Source organism: Hylobates moloch, unplaced genomic scaffold (genome assembly GCF_009828535.3).
Source record: "Hylobates moloch isolate HMO894 unplaced genomic scaffold, HMol_V3 SCAFFOLD_15, whole genome shotgun sequence".
NCBI lineage: Eukaryota > Metazoa > Chordata > Mammalia > Primates > Hylobatidae > Hylobates > Hylobates moloch.
Window position 1 is genome coordinate 13,565,554 of NW_026652290.1, and position 20,279 is coordinate 13,585,832.

A 20,279-nucleotide genomic window follows, 5' to 3' on the forward strand; every position below is an offset into this window, starting at 1 on the left:
TTCTCTCTATTCCTATTCATGATTTCTTCACTTAAATTTGTATAAAGTATGCTGCACCCTTAAATATTTGCATGATTTTGCTTTAGAGGTGCTAGTGTTGATATTTTTATGAAGTGGTTATTAAGAAAGAGTATTCAATCTTAGATCTAACAAGACTATAGAGTGTTTTAGCCCAAGTGTCTCATTTTACAAATAAGGAAACCGCAATCCCTATTATTTGTTAAGGGGTTTATCCACGGTCACAAAATAAATCGGTAACAAAGTTCATGAAGTTGCAGGCCTTATCTCTGTCCAGAGATCTTTCGTCTACTTAACATTGACTAATTAAATGAGAATTCAATAGCTGAAGCATATAGCACAAGTATTAAAACCAGGACTTTGCATCAATATGTCCCAGTAGAACATGTTCACACCAGATTTACTGGTTATTTGACTTCTTTTTAAATTTCATGCCATTACAATGATTAAGCCTGTGTTAGAAACATCAGCACTTTTAAAAAAAATCACATTCTGTAAAACCCACTTCCTGAATTCAGAAGGGAACTACTTTAGGTAGGAATTGAAAAAACACAGGATATGAAAATTACAAATGAAAGAAATTACCTAGAAATTGCCACTACTTAGAAAAAGGAACCACTTGCAGGAGTAGAGTGGAAAGTCAGATGTTAATAAGTGTATAAAAACTATCTTGCTAAAAACAAAGCAATTCAGACTCTATACTTAGAGAATACTGATTACATTTCACATTTATTACATCAGTAAAAAAATTGTCATAAAGTTTATTTCCACTAGATACCCTGCACTTAGTAGAAACATTTCAGAATCTTTTTTCTTCTTAGTTTTAAGGATGTATATATGAATTTATTTCGCTAAGTTTTTAGGTCGCATACCTACTAAGAATCACTTATCCTGAGAATGAATTCACACCCAAATGTCCCATACCTTTCTGACTTTAATATAGAGTTGACTCATGCCTCCCTGGTCTCAGGTGACTGCAGGGACACTGTCCTATAGGACATGCCCTGGACAGAAAGAAGGCCCCTTTTACAGGGGTTCCCTCCTTTTTTTTTTTTTTTTTTTTTTTTTTGAGACGGAGTCTCGCTCTGTCGCCCAGGCTGGAGTGCAGTGGCGCAATGTCGGCTCACTGCAAGCTCCGCCTCCCGGGTTCACGCCCTTCTCCTGCCTCAGCCTCTCCGAGTAGCTGGGACTACAGGCGCCCGCCAACACGCCCGGCTAATTTTTTTGTAGTTTTAGTAGAGACGGGGTTTCACCGTGGTCTCGATCTCCTGACCTCTTGATCCGCCCGCCTCGGCCTCCCAAAGTGCTGGGATTACAAGCGTGAGCCACCGCGCCCGGCCAGGGGTTCCCTCCTAACAGACTCCATGGGAGGCTCTAAGTTCATTCTTTTGTATTTCCCCAAGTTCCACTGCAAAAACTTCTCTCTTTTTTATTTGAAGACACAGGTTCCTCTTTTTCTATCTTACAATTTACATATATTAGAATTAAGATTCTCTCCATTAATAAAATATATTTTATAGAAAATTAAAAATTTACTGGACCATAGTTTTATTTCTGGTAACACGTGGCTCACAAGGAATTGTTCAATACATAATTTCTCATCCATTCCAGGTAGTTCCAAAACCATAAAGAGTATTTGCTTGATATGGGGCGTAGATAGAAAAACATCTCCCAGGATTTAATATAACAAATGTTATATCTTTTGGGGGTATTATTTTTCCTTTTTTATTTTTTCTAGACAGACAGCATGGATTTTGTCACTGAGAGTATTGCAAAAGCCTTTTGGAAGCTTGGAGCTTGTATGATTTGCATTCCTATCTGCTAATCTTACTGATTATTTGCTAGGTGTTTTTTTGTTTTTATTTTTGTTTGTTTGTTTTGTTTGTTTGTTTGTTTTTATGGAGTCTCACTGTCACCCAGGCTGGAGTGCAGTGGCACAATCTCAGTTCACTGCGGCCTCTGCCTCCTGGGTTCCAGCAATTCTTCTGCCTCAGCCTCCCAGGTAGCTGGGATTACAGGCACGCACCACCATGCCCGGCTAATTTTTGTATTTTTAGTAGAGATGGGGGTTTCACCATGTTGGTCATGCTGGTCTCGAACTCCTGACCTCAGGTGATCTGCCCGCCTGGGCCTCCCAAAGTGCTAATATTACAGGTGTGAGCCAGTGTGCCTGGCCTATTTGCTAGGTCTTTATTTCTACTCCTAATTATTTGTCTTTATTATGATACAAATACATATATACCTACATACATAAATACATACATATGTAATACATGTAAATATGTATATATAGCACATATATATGTGTACACACACTCATTAATTCAAAATCATTTTAAATTATATGTGGAGTGGGGGGCAAGATATAAATATCAATATATAAAGAAAATGCCCTTACTAAGGCCTTCTTACATGCCAGCCTTTGTGTTGTATGTCCTAGGTATATTATGTGGGCTCTCTCATTTAATTCCAACATATAGTATTTACTTGCTCCAAAAAATCTATGCCTTGTGGCCAAACCCCTGAACACAAGTCAACTTTTATAGGATTATACTCTCTTCAACATGAGAAAGTCTGGAGAAATCAGCTGTTAACTGTAAAGAGACCAGGCGAGCAAACAAGCTGCAGTCAGGGCACTTGGGTTAGAATCTCAGCTCTGGCACTCAACCTCCATCTCACATTGGGCAATTCTCTTACTCTCTTTGAACTTCATTTTCCTTGCTTATAAAATGAATGACAGTTCCTCTATGTCAGGGTTGGCTTAAGACATTCTTGGCACAGAAAAAGTGCTCAGCACATTATAAGCACTATTTTGCATGGCAAAATTTAACAGACTAAGTAAAAAACTCAGAACAAAAGAAAAAGTAGCCAATGCATCAAGTTTAAACCATGATGCTCTGAAACAATAACACTTTTTCACTGCTTCTTAATTTTCCTGTTTATTAATTTGCACTACTTGAATTAGTCACTCACCAGAATGCTGAATCTTGGAGACCCATGATTTTCATCAAATTCTTAGACTGTTTTCTCTCTTTTGTTACATTGAGCGATATAAAATACACAAGTGGGGAGAAATGAAGCAAGAAGAATAAAATAAACATCTCATTGTGAAGAAGATTTTTAGTTATGAAAGGTAACGTCTTCATAGTTATAGCAGTAACTGACATCAACTCCTCCATCACAGGGTGATTGGTTGTAATCTAAAGTAGAGTTTAAACAAACATAATTATTATTTAAAAGATAGAAACTGGTGAACTATGAGTAAGCTCTGTGTATTTTACTAATGTCGGTTCTCCAATTTTTCTTACTGTACTGTAGTTATGCAAGATGTTCCCAGTAAAGGCAACTGGATGAAGGGTACATGGACTTCCCTGTACATTATATTTGCAGCCTCCTGTGACTTTACAACCACTTCAAAATTAGTTTTAAAACCAATAAAATTGGTTTTAAAGTTTTAAAATAGATATGCAATGTGTTCCTTGGTCAGAATATCTGCTTCATTATATAACCACAGGAAAATCTGATTATATATCATTGCTACGGTTTGAAAGTGGCCCCTCCTAAATTCTTGTTGAAACTTAATTCCCATTGTGATGGTATTAGGAGGGAGGGCCTTTGGGGTAGTGGTTGGGTCATGAGGGTGGAGCCCTCATGAATGGATTAGTGCCTTGTAAAAGGCTAGAGGGAACTAGCGAGGCAGTTTTTGCTCTCCGTTTCTCCAACACATGAGGACACTTAGACAGTGCTATCTATGAGGAATGGACCTTTACCAGTCTTTGAGCCTGCCAACACCTTGATCTTGCACTTCTCAGCATCCAGAAATAAATTTCTGTCCTTTACAAATTACCCAATCTCAAGTATTTTGTTGTAGCAGTACAAATGGACTAAGACAATTATCTTTCATCAAAATCTTGAGGTCTCTGGAAGTAGTTGACATTAATTAGTAGAACTTTTCAATCAAGCACTTACTTCTATAATGGCAGTGTTAATAGCTGTTTGTAAAGCCACAAATCCTCTATTCCAGTATTCGGTCAATGTACATGAAAACTCATCATATCCATCCCAGCAATGAGCTGTAAGCACAAAGAAAAGCACAGCCAACATTATGGGATGAGGGCAGTTGGAGAATATGAAACAAGTATTGAAAAGAAAACAATCTAGAGGAGACTCTACCAGTAAACTTTTTTGGTGGTGGTGTTTTGTTTTTGTTGTGTTTTTGTTTTTTTGTTTTTTTGAGATGAAGTCTCACTCTGTTGCCCAGGCTGGAGTGCAGTGGTGAGCTCTCAGCTCACTGCAACCTCCACCTCCTGGGTTCAAGTGATTCTCCTATCTCAGCCTCCCAAAGCTGGGATTATAGGCACAGGCCACGTTGTCAAGCTAATTTTTGTATTTTTAGTAGAGACAGGGTTTCACCATGTTGGCCAGGCTGGTCTCGAACTCCTGACCTCAGGTGATCCACGCACCTCGGCCTCTCAAAGTGCTGGGATTACAGGTGTGAGCCACCATGCCTGACCTACCATTAGACTTTTAACTACATAGAAAAAGGAAGCAAATGAATGGAAGTTTTTAATAAAGCAGTTTTATTCTTGCAGACCACAGCATGCTTAGAAAGTCTTAGAAAATAAACAGGAGATGAAAGCAAACACTCTGCTCCAGTCATAATGGACTCCTTGTTTCTTGACATTCTCCATAGCTTCTCGGCAATCTATTCTCCAGGCTATATCTGGAGTGTTCCCCTAATCTTGGAAACCAAATTACATTTTTGCCCTGATTAAAGTGACTCAGTGGCTATTCCTTGCCTAGGTTTACAAGATGCCACAGGAGGTAGCACTTGAGTGACTTCAGCTTCACTCTCCCATTACATTCCTTTTCATGTTCCTTGTTCAGCTATACTGCTCTTCTTCCAGATCTAGGAACGGATGTCCTTTCTCACCTCCCGGCCTTCATAATTACCTTTCTTCTATCTGAAACACAATGCTTCTAGCACCTCACACCAGCTATTCATTCTGGTCTCCCTTTAAACATCATTTCCCCAGGTAGGACTTCTCTAATCCCACTATTAGGAACCCCTGGTCTAAGTGTCCATGAAACACTTTTTCTCGTACTTGTCATTAATTGTTCAATGTCTGTCTTTGCTGCTAACCTGGAATCTCACCTGAGGCTGGGGCTTGTCAGTCTTGGTTACTCATGCATCCTTTGACACATGCATCTGCGCACTCAACACATATATGTTGGATGACTCTACAATTTTTGGAGTCATCTTGTAGTAGGAACATACGATTGACCTTGAAATAAGTTAAGCAATGAAATGGGCTTTCTCTATTTTCTCATGTGTCATTGAAAGCATCTCTGTTGCCCACCCTCCCCTGTTCTTTAGAAAAATGCCATAATGATATTTGATATGGAAAGTCACCTGAGAAATCTTCTTTCCGAAATGGAATGTCATATCCCTGGAAAAATAATAACTTATAAGAGAAAGTTTCATTAAAGATGATTCCCACAGCATATGGTAAATTTTCCAAAAGTATTTCGTCCATATGTGTTTTATTTTGTGCCCCAATGACACTTGTTCCTGTGAATTACAAGGTAAAAATAGACAGAAAATTGTAACAGAGTTTTGCCACAACAAAATGTGATATTCAACTGTTTCCCCATATAATTTCATTAGACTTAAATTAAAATCATTTTCCATTTAAATCAAACTTGATCCCAAATGCAAGGGGGGAAAATTTAATGGTTTACATTCTACAATCAGAAGACATGCATAAGAATTACACGTTTTATTTTCATAATGACAAGTATCAGGGCAAGTTTTAGGTACATAAACAAAACATTGTGCCAGATTAAGTATGCATAAGAGAATCAGAGTACAAAAACAGAAGTAATTGTTGTAGTTACTATACAGTCAGGGATTCCTTATTTCAGATTTACTGAAGCAAAGACAATTTACATGACCTTTGCCTTCTGCAGAAAACAAGATTTTTAAAAAGTGACTCTATTTTCAGTAGCCAGGAATTTCACTTGTCAGGAATGGAGGATTAAAGAGTAAATAGCCAAACTGCACCCAATTTGCCCATGAATGAAATATGCATTTTGCTTATTTTGGTTACATCATAATGATCTCATTTAGAATAAAGACTTTTAAAGATGTTTACCGATTGTACTATATTCAGAACAGAATAATCATCAGATTATTCATTCCTACTTTTCAAAGTTATGAAATTATTGTTCAATAACCATGACCTATTTTATTTATTTAGATGTTTTTTCCTGAGATAGAAATCTTAGTCATTGTATGCCATGTTAAAAACACACACAATTTTCAGTGACTATATTCCTTCTAGATACTATCCTGCAAATCTAAAAGTATAAATCTGGATTTAGTTACATTCCAGTAGAAATACGGACGTCCCTAAACTGGACTCCCATCAAGCTGAAAATATTTCAAAGGCTAGTTGTTGTGAGAGAAAGCAATAATCTAACCAGATTTGTATGCTATTTTAGTACTTAAGTTATTAGCATAATATATGACTGTAACTTCAAATTAATGTGTAGACAACTTATCAACAGTAAATAAATGTCTATCAGTAATTCTTTATTTGCCATGAGTACACCTACCTTTCAAAAGAAGAGCAAGTGCTGTTTTATTCATTATCTGCTGGGTTAAATTAGATATTGGTGTATACACAACCATTAAAGAAGAGCTATTAAATTTATCTACCCTTCCCAGATTCTGAGGAGCCATTCCAGGAAACTGGACATTTCTCATGGAACTGGAAAACAGAGCAATACACAGTCCTAGAAGTATTGAGAGGCCCCATTCCTGTAATGCATAAAAAAAGAAAAATAATGAATTAAGATTGCGTTCACTTAAAGCTCTCAGTTAATACAAAATACTGTTGAAAACAAATTCCAGTTATGCTATACAGTTATGTTCTCTCTGCTCTCCAAGCCTCAGAGCATGGAGAATCAAATGAAAGATAAATACTGAGACAGTAGCCACAATTTATCATTCTCTAATACTAGAACAAAACTTTTGCATTAAATCATGAACTCCCGCAGAAGCCCTCATAGAAACTAATGGAGTGAATAACAGGATGACAATCTCTATATGCACGGGCAGCTGACTATAGAATTTATAAGACATGGAGTATCCTAGATAGAGTTTATGGTGGCAAATAGCAATATTTTTGCCAGTTGTCATATCCTTGTATTGTAAACTAAAGAAAATGAAAAGGAACTGGCTGGTGGAGGCTACTACTATTGCTGTTCACCAGCGTCAATCATCATTACCTCTTTGGCACCATGCTAGACTGCATTCTCAGCCTACTGAAATTAAGTGGAACCAAATGATTTCCTGGCCCACAGGATATGGGCAGAAGTGATATGCACCACTTCCAGGCCTGGTTCGTGGACATATACAACTTTCTGTATTCTCACTGTCTTGGTCCCACTATTTCCTGATCTTCTGACTGAATGCAGAGGATCCTCTAGAGGTCTTCAAGGTCCAAGATGGTAGCGGAGGCCCTGGATGAAGCCTAGGTGCCTGAATGACTGTGTGGAGAAGATTTCTTCGCCCACCCAACCTACTTTACCTCCACTCTCAACTTTGATTAGACCATGAGGAGTTAAAAATAAAAATTTGCTGTGTTAAGCCACTGAGATTTGGGCTAGTCATCTATGATGAGCCCACCTGCTTGATGCAAACTATCAGTGGTGTTAGTTGATCATAATTCTTAAAAACAATCTTAAAAACATAAATCTTAAAAACAATCATCCAGGGCCTCCGCTACCATCTTGGACCTTGAAGACCTCTAGAGGATCCTCTGCATTCAGTCAGAAGATCAGGAAATAGTGGGACCAAGACAGTGAGAATACAGAAAGTTGTGTATGTCCACGAACCAGGCCTGGAAGTGGTGCATATCACTTCTGCCCATATCCTGTGGGCCAGGAAATCATTTGGTTCCACTTAATTTCAGTAGGCTGAGAATGCAGTCTAGCATGGTGCCAAAGAGGTAATGATGATTGACGCTGGTGAACAGCAATAGTAGTAGCCTCCACCAGCCAGTTCCTTTCCATTTTCTTTAGTTTACAATACAAGGATGTGACAACTGGCAAAAATATTGCTATTTGCCACCATAATTCATGTCCTTGAAAATAAATCCACAAAATTAAAATGTCTCCTTTTCTTCTGGCAACATTTTTTTTGTACTTCTTGGCTCTAAGTGTATAACATTTGGTAGTAGCTCTAGCAGTTGCTGTAATTTACCATATAATTAAATGTTCACTTAATCTCTTTTTATATGAGTAATTCTTTTAGTCTTTAATAATTTTATGTTATTCTTCAGAGACTGTTGTGAGTCTCTCAATTCAACAAATATAACGAGAGAACTGTAAAATCAATAAATCCCGTCTGCTAATTAAAAGAGAACATAAGAGAATCAATAGGTAATGAAACACTGCAAGAGTGCTAACTGTGGAAAAAGACAAGTTTTTAAACATACCAATAAGCTCTCTCTTTTCATCCTCCATTTCTTAAGAAAATTCTTGCACAGAAGTGCTTTGGTTTGCTGATACCCACTTTTTTGTTTCATATTCATTTAGCCTATTCACTGAAGGAGAAAGTAATCATGGTGGAACACAACCTAGAAAAAAAGAAGTGTAATAAGAAAAACTTTGATCATACTGTTGAGGAAAATATTTACTACCTTTAAAAAGTGTAAACATGAGTTTGAAATATTATTTCAATAATTTATGACTGTAAAATTTCACCTCAAATATTTCACCTTAAGCTTTTTAGGGGAGTGGGTGATGGTGGGAAGGCAGAGTGATTATTATCACAATTTTGCAATAACTTGGAGTACTGAAATGGAAAAGCTGTAATTCAAGTTCAGAACCTGTAAGACAATTTCACATTTTTGGCCTTGTATGAGAGTACTTTAAGTACATGAATAGAGTAAATTAATTTCATCCTGCTAATAGCCATTTCTTGTTCTTTACATTTAAACAGAAATCTCAGAGCTAATCAAATTAACATCAAAAGTCTGATTACTTAAGTTTGTCTGAATAATAAATTACGTCCACTAGATACAACCTCAATAAAGTGTTTTCTTGTAATTTTACCTTCAGATTGAATCAACTTTTATGAAAAGAGTTAGGGTGTAAATCATAATCCGGGCTCAAACTACTTGAAACTCGATTCTGAGATACAGGAAGAATAAAGAAATTTCTCTCAATTTTCTGAATTCAGAACTCCCTGAATAACTCATGAAACTACAAAATTAGTTTTAAAAGAAGCAAAAAGAAATCACACGGGAAAGTAATTTTGCCCAAAGATTTGCAAATAAAGAAACACAATTTGTTTTAGTTTCTGTAACCTCAAAATGAAATTCTTTCATATTTTTACATCAAAATATTCAGATAATTCTCCCCCAGCTAGCACAGAAGCAAATTTTTTCCATTTTTCTAAGTCTTACTGTTACAATAAAAAGTGATTGGGAAAAAGCAGAAAAATTTAGTCTTAGGTCTTTAACATAAAACACATAAGAATTGGGAAATATCTGAAAAAATAGATTGATTTTAGCAGTGTCCACCCACATATTTGGCACAGCACAACAAAATAGAGCTTTACTTACTGTCAGGAAAATAATAAAAAGCACTCTAGAAACACTGTCAAAACCAGTTCTCTGTTTGTCTAGGTAACGATTACAACTTCTTTATTGCTGCTTCTTCATTTTTTCTTTAAATGGGTGCCTACTCCAGCAGCTCTTACACAGCCTGGTTTCTGAAAAGGGGTGTAGCCAGACCAAGCTGTACATGATGAACTTGTTTTCTTTTCTGTGTCTCTTTCTCCCTAAGCCAATTATTCTGCAAGGAAATGACTGTTCCGTGGTTGGTTGGGAATAAAACAAACTCTGTGTTTGTTCACTTAGCCGTTCAACTACAGGGATAAGGGGGAGAACGGTAAACAAGGAAAATGGAACTAGTTCTTCAGAAATGATGAGACCAAGATGGAGGCAGGAACAAGAAAGAGTAAAAACAATAACTAACCAAACAAAGCAGTTAAATTTGTATGAGAAATCTGTATTTTCTTTTCACTACTGATGAATAAACACAACTGTCAGTTATTTGTATATTTAACTAATTCAGACCAAGTTAGCAGAATATTCTGGAGCTGATTTTTTTCCTAATAAAGCTAAGCAATCCACAGTATGCCTTGGAGAAACTCCTAGGATACACAAATGAAGAATTTTTAACAAATTTATTGCTCCTACCCTCTTCACAGTGGATGCAGGATTTCATAATACATATGAACAAAATAAGCCAGTGGTTTGCCAAGGTCTACAAAACATATAAAAGGATTCAGATAAATTTTTGTGCATGAAGACTAGAACAAACTGAAACGTGTTTAATTCATATAGCATAGTCTGTCTCTCTCTGCTGTGTAAAGAGTTGCAAACTTTTCTTGACCTGCCACAGTGAATGGCAAAACAGGAAACCAAAGTCCATGAATTGGGAAATCTCAAATATTTGACATGGCTCCCAAATCCGCAGATGTTAATAATCATAAAGCTGAGAAACTTTCTGGAGCAAAGCAGATAATTTAAACAACAACAACAACTACAGCTATGATACTATTATGTGTATGTGTGTGTGCGTGTGTGTGTGTGTGTGTGTGTGTATATATATATATATATATGATTTCTCTCCTTGGCAATTACTTCTGTTTTTAAAAATAGTCAACAGTGAAATGCCACTATTTTTTACATTGAAAATTGGCACAAACACCGTTAATAAAGGTGTTCTAAAGTTCTCATGGGGTGTGGGAAGGGAGGTCATAAACACTCTTAACATTTTGTGTTAGTAATATAACAAAACTCAAAATTGCTTTTAAACCACCTGGAATACAGTTAAGGCTTTTATGAATTTTTTTGTTATCATTGTTTTAGACCCTTTATACTTTATTTTAGGAATCATTTTCATTCTGCCATTCTTACAATTGTATTAAAATTCACAGCTACAATATCAATGATAATTATTTAAATATATTTATTAGTTTCATTTCTTACCATTGTTTCTTGTGTATGCTTTCTCTTCCTTTTTCTTGACCTGTTTCCTCTTATTTATTTTCATTTTGGGAGGCCGTTTTCCTTATGTAATGTGACAATTTACCCACAAATATATTACCTATTATAATAAAGTGCCCAGCCTCCAGCTAGAAGAGCATGGAAGTGGTGGGTAAAATATATCCCCAAATTGAATTTCCAATATATAGTCAAATTCAAAAAAGGAAGAAGATGAAGAATGTAAACAACAATGGAAGAAACAAAAAAAGACAGAAAGACATGTTTCCAGGTGTTAAAACTGAAAAAGGATTTAAAGTTTCCCTTAAGTTGTGAGTGGCATTTCAGACACTCCAGCAGTTCAAGGATATATTGGACTGAAAACCAAGCCTCAGGTGTTTTAATGACCCTCTGACCTGAACTTGGTCCTTGAAAGGGTGGTATGCTGGAGTTCATATTCCTGCAGGAATCCAGAAGGTTTATAGGACTGTCCAGTGCTAAAAACAGACCAGGAAAATTTCACCTACAACCTCAGGGAAGAGCAAAGCTGTATTCTCTGCCCAATTTCTGGAAGACAGACAGACAGACAGATAGTAGGTAGGTAGGTAGGTAGATAGATAGATAGATAGATAGATAGATAGATAGATAGATAGATAGATAATAGATAGATAGATAGATAGATAGATAGATAGATAGATAGATAGATAATCGCCCATAGGAAATGAAACCCCAAAGTATGTAGAGCATGTATCAAGTACAAGAGACAGGAGAAGAATCTGAATTTATTCTCCCAGTATAATAACACGTCCAGAGATGTATTATAGGAGTTAGTGTATACACTTTGGAGCCAAACTTGTGTTCAACTTCTGGTTCTGCTATGTACTAGCTGTGAGACCTTGCACAATCCATTTAACTCTTACCCCCTCAGGTTTTTTTACTCCCCAAAAGTAGAAAAACAACAGTATTAATATATATATATAAGGTTATTGTAGGGGTTAAATTCATCTATGTAAGTACATAGAACAATGAGGGAAAATTGTAAAAGCTCAAAAAATGTTATTTGCTGCTACTTCCCCTCCTCCCCCTCCTCCCTCCTCCTCTTCCTCCCTCCTCCTCCTCCTCTTACTATCCAGGAGTGTCACAGAGAAAACAAAAAATTCCATAAAGATATATCCAAATTTCAGAACACAAAGCAACAGAGGTAAAAGAAATATTCCTCCCAGAAGATAAACTCATAATCAAAAGTCTACCATGAAAACAAATGAGTAGGACAAACGAGACTATTAGAAAACTCAAGAACTAAGGAGGAAATTATTGTGAGCTAAGCAAGCTCTCTCAAATGTGACTAATACAAAATTCTAATTAGTAGTATTTTTAAGATCTTCCCTTTTTTATTATTATTATGTATGTTTCTTTGGGGAACTTTGCTGATTATTGCCCTTGGATTTAATCATTCTGTAGTCTAATTTTTCTCATCTAGCCAGTGATTTTTTTCCCATTAATGACCCATATTAAAGAAGTCTAGATTCATCAGCATGGGCTTTCATTTTCTCTTCACTTTCCACCTTTCCCAATCTAATCACAGATTGGAGCAGTATGTGCTAGCTCCTGGCATCTTTCTTTAGTCTAGTAAATAATTATTTGGGATGCTAACAATGTTATAATAAGAGCCTGGGACCTTTCTTAGTTCCATTTTAGCTGTATATTTCTGCCATCTTTTTTTGTTTATGGAAGTGGGCACTTCACTTGGCATTACTGCCAACAGTCTCTAATTCCTTCCTTTCTGGGTAAATTTCTGGACAGCTAGGGATGGAATGCATTGGTACAACTCCACACAATGACTCAGACATTCTAGGAATATATTTGAAGTGATTACGTAGATAATTGCTGTAATGGTTAATACCGAGTGTCAACTTGATTGGATTAAAAGACACAAAGTACTGATCCTGGGTGTGTCTGTAAGGGTGTTGCCAAAGGAGATTAACACTGGAGTCAGTGGGCTGGGAAGGGCAGACCCACTCTTAATCTGGGTAGGCACCATCTAATCAGCTGCCAGCTGGGCCAGAATAAAAAGCAGGCAGAAAAACGTGAAAAGGCTAGACTGGCTTAGCCTCACAGCCTACATCTTTTTCCTGTGCTGGATGCTTCCTGCCCTCAAATATGGGACTCCAGGTTTCTTCAGCTTTGGGACTCAGACTGGCTTCCTTGCTCCTCAGCTTGCAGACAGCCTATTGTGGGACCTTGTGATTGTATGAGTTAATACTACTAAATAAACTCCTATATATATATATATGGAAGAATGTTGCATGTATATCTTTGGCAGGGTTCTCTAGAGGGACAGAACTTCTGCAGCATTGTTTCTAACAGGAAAACTAAGAAACAATCTGTGTATCTTTCCATTTATTCTCAACTAAAACGTTTTGGTACATCCAAACACTGAAATACTACATATGCACTACAAAAAAACACTGACTTAAACTGACATAGGTATACAATAAACAAGGAAAGTGTGATGTTTCTAGTATGATGTTAAGTAATTATATAATAGTAGATATAATATTATCCTGTGTGTATATGATAGAAAAATATATTAGCTGAGAAAGAATATTTTCCAGTTTAGATTGTATAAATACTATAATTTTTATGGCAAAACATGTAAGAATTTTTAAAATTATATATTTTTAAATTAAATGAATGGAATTCTCCACTTTGACAATTTTTAAGTGTACAATTCAGTGACATTAATTGCATTCACAAAATTGTGCAACCAGCACCACTGTCTAGTTCTCAAATTTTTTATCAACCCAAACAGGAATTCTGTAACCATTAAGTGATAACTCCCACTCTCTCCTCCCCCGAGCCGCTAGTAATTTTTAATTTCTTTCTGCCTCAGGGAATGTGCCTAATTTATTAATAAATATTCCATATGAGTGTAAGCATACAATATTTTTGCTTCTGTGTCTATTTCAAGTATATTTTGTTTTATTATATTTTTGCCACAATAAAAAAAATTAAATGGATTGAGACACTGAGAATTTATGGGCAATAAATGTACATTCATTTTATTTGCAACAGTTGTTTTTCTTTACCCAATCTAACACAATCCTGCTAAATTTTCTGATTCATTTGCTTCTGTATTCATAAATCAACGTTTCATACTTCTCTGCTGCAAACGCTGCTTGTTGGAAGCATGTGAAAGTCAGCAACTGCATGTCAGCTCTGCTTCCACCAGGCCTATCTTCTTACCGCCGCTTCTGACTTTAGGGTGGTTTCTGTGGCAGTGGTCCTCCTGTCACTTTTGGACAGGACACATTTTGCATTGAAGTTGTTGCTTGCCTGACGTCCTATCTTCCTAGGTGTTTCACAGGACACTTTTAGGATGACTTTTTCAGCTGGGATTCTGAAACCACAAGTTGTACAAGAAGCATGGTGCCAACATTTGTATCCGGTGAGGCCTCACACTGCTTCTACTTGGTAGAGATGAAGTGGAGCCAGCATGTGCAAAGATCACATGGTGAGCGAGACAGAGAGAGGGAGAAGGAGATGCCAGGCTCTTTTTAAGTACCAGTTCCCCTGGGAACTAACAGAATGAGAACTCACTCATAACTGCAAGGACAGCACCAAGCAATTCACGAGGGATACATCCCTGTGACCCAAACACCTCCCACTGGGCCCCACCTCCAACACTGGGAATCAAATTTCAACATGAGATTCAGAGGGTCAAATATCCAAATGATAGCAGATGGATAATGACTTTTTCTACAGGTCAGAGAATAAAGTTATATGGATCTTACAGAAGAGAGAGAACCATCAGTTGATATCTGAACCACTTACCTTAAGATTTTAATAAACAAAACATAAGAAAAGTCCATCATAGTTTTATTTCTAAGAAATAAACTTGCATAGAACCCAAACATAACAACTCTGGTATTATATCAATATAGCTATAACATTAATGCAGCAATTATATAACACAAAAGTGTTATGATGACATGGGAAATGTTTGTGAACTGTGAGGTGAAAAGATACAGAAAATGACTACGCCTACTGATACTACCTTTGAAAAAGGACCCATAAAAATACATTGAATATAAGTTGGCTAAAGAAAATATTAACTGCAGTACTTTCTTACAGATTATGGTTATCTTCTTCCATATAATTTTAATATGTACTAAAATTCACATGTATTTATTTTATAATCAGAATGTCATTATAATTAAATGTTATGCTGTGCCATTTCATCAGTTTATCAGATCTTCTTATAGTCAATGTCACATTAAATTAGAATCGGAGTAAATAATGTTTAAAAATAGCTGATACATTTGAAGTTCAGGCTAAAAAACTCATATTTTTATTTGTAAAATGTTCTCAGTGTTAGCTTTACTGATAATAACCAAAAACCAACCTAATATTATTTGATTTTTAAATTATTTTTAAGCACAAAATAGACCCATGTTGGGGATGAATAACATGTCTGATTTTGTTAATTTTTGTCTACTACTTTTCCCTATATTTCCTTGTTTCCTTCATCCTAAAATTTTTAAAAATGAAAACTTTAATCATTATTGAATGTTTAAACTATTAAATGTTTTCTTTTGTTAACTGAAGTAAAAGGAAACATTCTTGTAGAATTATGGAAACTAACAATGTAGTAGGACCTAAAATTGAACGTTAGGAGGTTCTTCATTTTAAGGGTCTTCCTGTGGGAGAAGTTTCCATTGAACTGTTGTATCAATTTTATCATCAACATTTCCCAGCTCCTGCTCTTTACAGAGTTCTAAGAATACCTAAGTAAGAGAAAATAAAAAAGATATAAAAATGTCAGGGTGTGTCTGAAAGATGGATTCACACAGAGGTCATCTGGATGGTGCTCACTTGTTCAATGCAAACCCACCTGCTCCAGGGTAGCCTGAGAGAGGCTGTATTCCTCCAGGTTGAAGGTCTGTTTCACCGCATTTAAAGAGACTGACATCAGTGGCTTATATATTTTTCACCAAGTGTTTGTAAAGTCATACAACAGAGACAGTAACTTCAAATTGTTTAGATACTGTAAGATATAGGCCAAATAATGACATTTTATTGAAGGATAAATTAAAGAAGAGTGCTGATATGGCTAATAAAAGATAGCCATGCATGAACATATTCAGTTTCCTATAAACTCGAAAAAGCTCCTTGTGTCCTATTTTAGTATTATCCTTTTGATTCTTTCCATGTATGCTTTGGACTCCAAATCAGCTGTCGAGAATAATTTATTCTATATTTGTAAATCTACAGAGAAGTCCACTCCATGCTGGCTCCCTTTTCACACTTGTACATTCTGCATCAATAGCCATAAATACGCAGTGTCTCTGGAACTAGTTCAGAAGCCCCTCTTCAGTAGCAACTTGTTACACCTCACCCCTCTGTGTTTTATTTTGCTAACCTTCACTCAGTCCTCCAATTGTTGCCTCTGTACACTTGCTCCTGGTACCTTGGCTTTTAGAAACATAGAGACCTCAAAAGCTCTCCTTAATATTCTTTGGGACAACATTCTCATAATTATCCTTCAATTCTATGCACTGGTATCATGGTAAGAAACAGCCCTGGTACCCCAATTCAATCCTGCAGGATAGAGTAACATGACTGACTTGCGGCTGGGCTTCCTGGTCAGCACAGGAAGAATCAGGTGGAGCAAACCCACATCTAGGACCACCACATCATTTCCTTTGAGATTGTTATGACTGTCCTGGTAGGGATTTTTCAAGTTTTGATTGATTATTTCATTGTTCTACTTGAAATTACTTAGTCTATATTCTACATGAAAATATGCAACCAATACATAAAGTCTTAGTTATATATACCCAAACTTACCTGCCTCTAACTTGAAAAAGGCCCAAGATAGAGGGTGGACATCCTCCACAGGTAACTTATACGCCATTAAAGAGGAATATCTGTCAGGAAGAAGAGTGAGATTTATTACTAAGCTTTAGTGTGATAACACTGGGGAGGAATTAATAGCCAAAGTAAAATAATTTTTCAATGTGTTCTTTAAATAAGTGTCTGATTTGATACAGCATGAATGGGTGTGAAATTACAGATTCAATCATAAAAATAGTTATAACAACAAAAATCTGGTTGCCTCTAATTTTATGTTAAAGATAAATTCTGAGAAATAGCTCTGATTAAGAATCTTTCCCACTCAGCCTGAACTTTCTTATTGTGCTATATTTCTTACTTACTCTCAAAAAGCAACCTTCCTAGAATATTTACATTACCTTTCCCCTCTCCCATAGGAGAGATTGAGATTTAATTTTCAGTCTCTCCTATAAGAATTAAAATATGTTGAACTCTCTTCTGCTAAAAAAAATTTCTTTCTTGACCTTCAGACCCCCTTTCATGTTGCACAATCCAATGAACACTCTTCAGTCCTCATTTTGCAAACTTTTCAAAAGCATTAAATAAAATTGTACACACCCTCCTTAAAACAAACATACTCTTTCTCTCTTAGCTTCTGAGACAACCACACTTAACGATTTTCCTTCTAACTCTCTAGGCCTGCACTGCTTAATAGAGTAGCCACTAAATCCATGTGGCTGTTTACATTTACAGTAATTAAAATAAATAAAATTGAAAATTCAACTCCTCATTCACACTAGCCACATCTGAAGTACTCAGTAGTTACATATGTGTAGTGATTACCATCCTGGACAGCACAGGTAGGACATTTTCATTATCACAAAAATTCTACTGGCCAGTGCTGTTCTAGATACTCCTCAGTATTTGTTGGTATGGTTGTGGTGGTACTGTCCACACAGGAAGATTTATTTTCTTCCTCAATCCCATCTCAAAGCTGAGAGCTCCTGGGGTTCATCCTAGCCCCTCTTGACTTCCTATCTCTCTTGTTGGCCTCAACATTCTCCTAGTTTAATGGTCTTCTATACAGTAAAAAATCCCCCACTTTGTTGCCAGACCAGATCTCAATGACCTCTTCCTTCTCTTGTGAGCCACAGGTCTACAGCTCTGTACTTTGGCATCTCCACTTGGATATCTCTTTACACATCAACTACCTGAGCCTTTGTTTCATCCTTCACATTTGTAGAATTCATTCTTGACCTAAGTTCTTTAAACATGCTGTTACTTGGAAACAGTGTCTGTTACTCCCACTCTTCAGCTGACCAAACCCTGCTCAGTCTTAAAGTCCTACCTCAATGTCATATCCTCATTTATTTGTATCTTCATTTGCTTAATATCCTCGCCTCCAAAAGGAAGAACCTTGTCTATTTTGTTGACTATTCAATACATAGCCGGCAGCAGATAATAGGTGTTCAATAAATATAATAAATATTATAAAAATAAATGAGTAGAAATAGTATACAAGAAAATTCTGTTCATCTTTCAATTAAATTCAGCCTCATTCTGCTATTCACAAGGGTTTGATTACCATTACTTGTAACCCATGGCTGACCACATACAACTTTAAAAGAAACATTGGGAGGATCAAATGATTTATAATTGAATAATTTAGGATAGAGTCAATCCTTCTCAAGCATGGAAGTTTGTGTTACGGAGCTCTTGATGCAATTTATATTCAGCAAAATCCTGTAGGTGAAAGCATTGTTTTCATTGTCTATTTTTTAAAAATCATTAAAAAGTTGGTAGTTTAATTTGTCTGTACTTTGTTCTTAATCTCCAAGCCATTCCACCATTTACACACATATATGAATGCACACACACACACCATTCACCTTTTCTGAGGTCTAAAACACTCACTGAAAATAACTGTTTAGTTTTTGTAATGCATCCTAGCAATCCTCAACAGCTTGTTTTGTGTCCACTCTGCCTTTCTCTTCCTGTTTAGACTAGCACAAAACTAATTGATGCTAATACTGGAAAACACTCATACTTGTCACTCAAACTAAAAACATCCTTTACCTTTCCTGCCGAGCAGCCTGTGGGAAAAGCTTCAAAATCTCTGTGTGGAGAGCTTCCACCTGGGTAAATTTTTTATTTTTATTTCTAGTAAATAATCTTTACCAAACTTGTTTTTCAGATGTTGAATGGAACCAATACACCTAGTTCAGGGGAAATAAAGAAAAAATACTTGTCTTTTAATTTCTTCCTCGGTTCTCACTGTAGAGGAAGGTGTTTAATTATACGTTAGGGAGCTGTAGAGCATCAGCTGTTCATAGCAAGCTGAAACTCTCTCTATAAGAACATGCTAGTCCCTTGCTGGCTCAGGACAGGCACCCACCTTAGCGTTCCTGACACCATCATGGCCATACGGTCACACACAGTCTCAGCCTCTGACATATAATGGGTGGTCAAGAGGGTGCCCCTCTCCTTGTTTTTAATGGTAGCCTGAAGTATCTGCCTAAAGATAAAGTAAGGGATTGTTTGCATATAGAAAGTAATTTTGGAAAATAGATAAATAGAAAAAAGCAGGAAATCTAAAGAGAAAATATTATGTTAGGATGCAAGAAGCCTGTGCAACATGGTGAAACCCTATCTCTACAAAAAATTTTAAAAATTAGCCAGGCATAGTGGCACATGCCTGTGGTCCCAGCTACTTGGGAGGCTGAGATGAATGGATCGCTTAAGCCCAGGAGGTCGAGGCTGCAGTGAGCTGTGACTGCACCACTGTATTGCAGCCTAGGTGACAGAGCAAGACCCTGTGTCAAGTAATACAAATAAAAAAAAAATAAATAAATAAACAAATAAATAAATAAATAAAATAGGCTACAAGAGAAAATCTTTGCCATAGAGAAAAAGAATAAAAATTGTGCTACATTACCTAATGATAGTACCATATTAATAGGCTTCATAAAAAAGAAGAGTATTGGTTAAAATAATGCACTACTGGGGAAGAAAAGTAGAAAAGCTGGAGTAAAAAATAGAGAAATATCACACTATATGACTTTCAATAAATGAAAAATGAAATGGAAAAATAAAAAGACAGGGGGAAGAGGAATAAGAAAAGAGAAATCCAAACAAATATAATCAAGAGTTTATTTGGGTCTTAAAATATCTATTTTTTCCCTCCTGCAGGAATTTTGAATGCTATATTAGGTTTCACTGAATTACATAATAGAAGATGTGCACATCAAAGGTTAATGGAGCAAAATGTAACAAAGAAACAAAACAAAAACAAAAACAGAAACAAAAAACCTAGAGGTATTCTCTTGACTCTGACACTTAATATTCACTCTCCTTACCACATTT

At 36.3% G+C, this 20,279-nt stretch overlaps 1 protein-coding gene across 3 annotated transcripts in view; it reads right to left on the reverse strand.

Annotated features, from left to right (window-relative positions):
- Positions 1-20,266, reverse strand: part of ABCA6 (ATP binding cassette subfamily A member 6) — a 72,273-nt gene extending 52,007 nt beyond the window's left edge. Inside the window, exons 1-8 of one of the 3 annotated variants that reach the window (XM_058429049.1) lie at positions 19,312-20,266; positions 18,993-19,132; positions 16,932-17,011; positions 8,523-8,663; positions 6,637-6,841; positions 5,432-5,590; positions 3,988-4,091; positions 2,992-3,218 (exon numbers count right to left, since the gene is read on the reverse strand). In XM_058429049.1, the coding sequence (XP_058285032.1) occupies positions 2,992-3,218; positions 3,988-4,091; positions 5,432-5,590; positions 6,637-6,841; positions 8,523-8,618 (791 nt within the window). In that variant the 5' untranslated portion in view covers positions 8,619-8,663; positions 16,932-17,011; positions 18,993-19,132; positions 19,312-20,266. Of the gene's footprint in view, positions 1-2,991; positions 3,219-3,987; positions 4,092-5,431; positions 5,591-6,636; positions 6,842-8,522; positions 8,664-9,653; positions 9,865-16,931; positions 17,012-18,992; positions 19,133-19,311 lie in introns of those variants that run through there. The other 2 variants (XM_032177953.2, XM_032177956.2) reach the window with 2 other exon arrangements.
- Between the last annotated feature and the right edge of the window lie 13 nt (positions 20,267-20,279).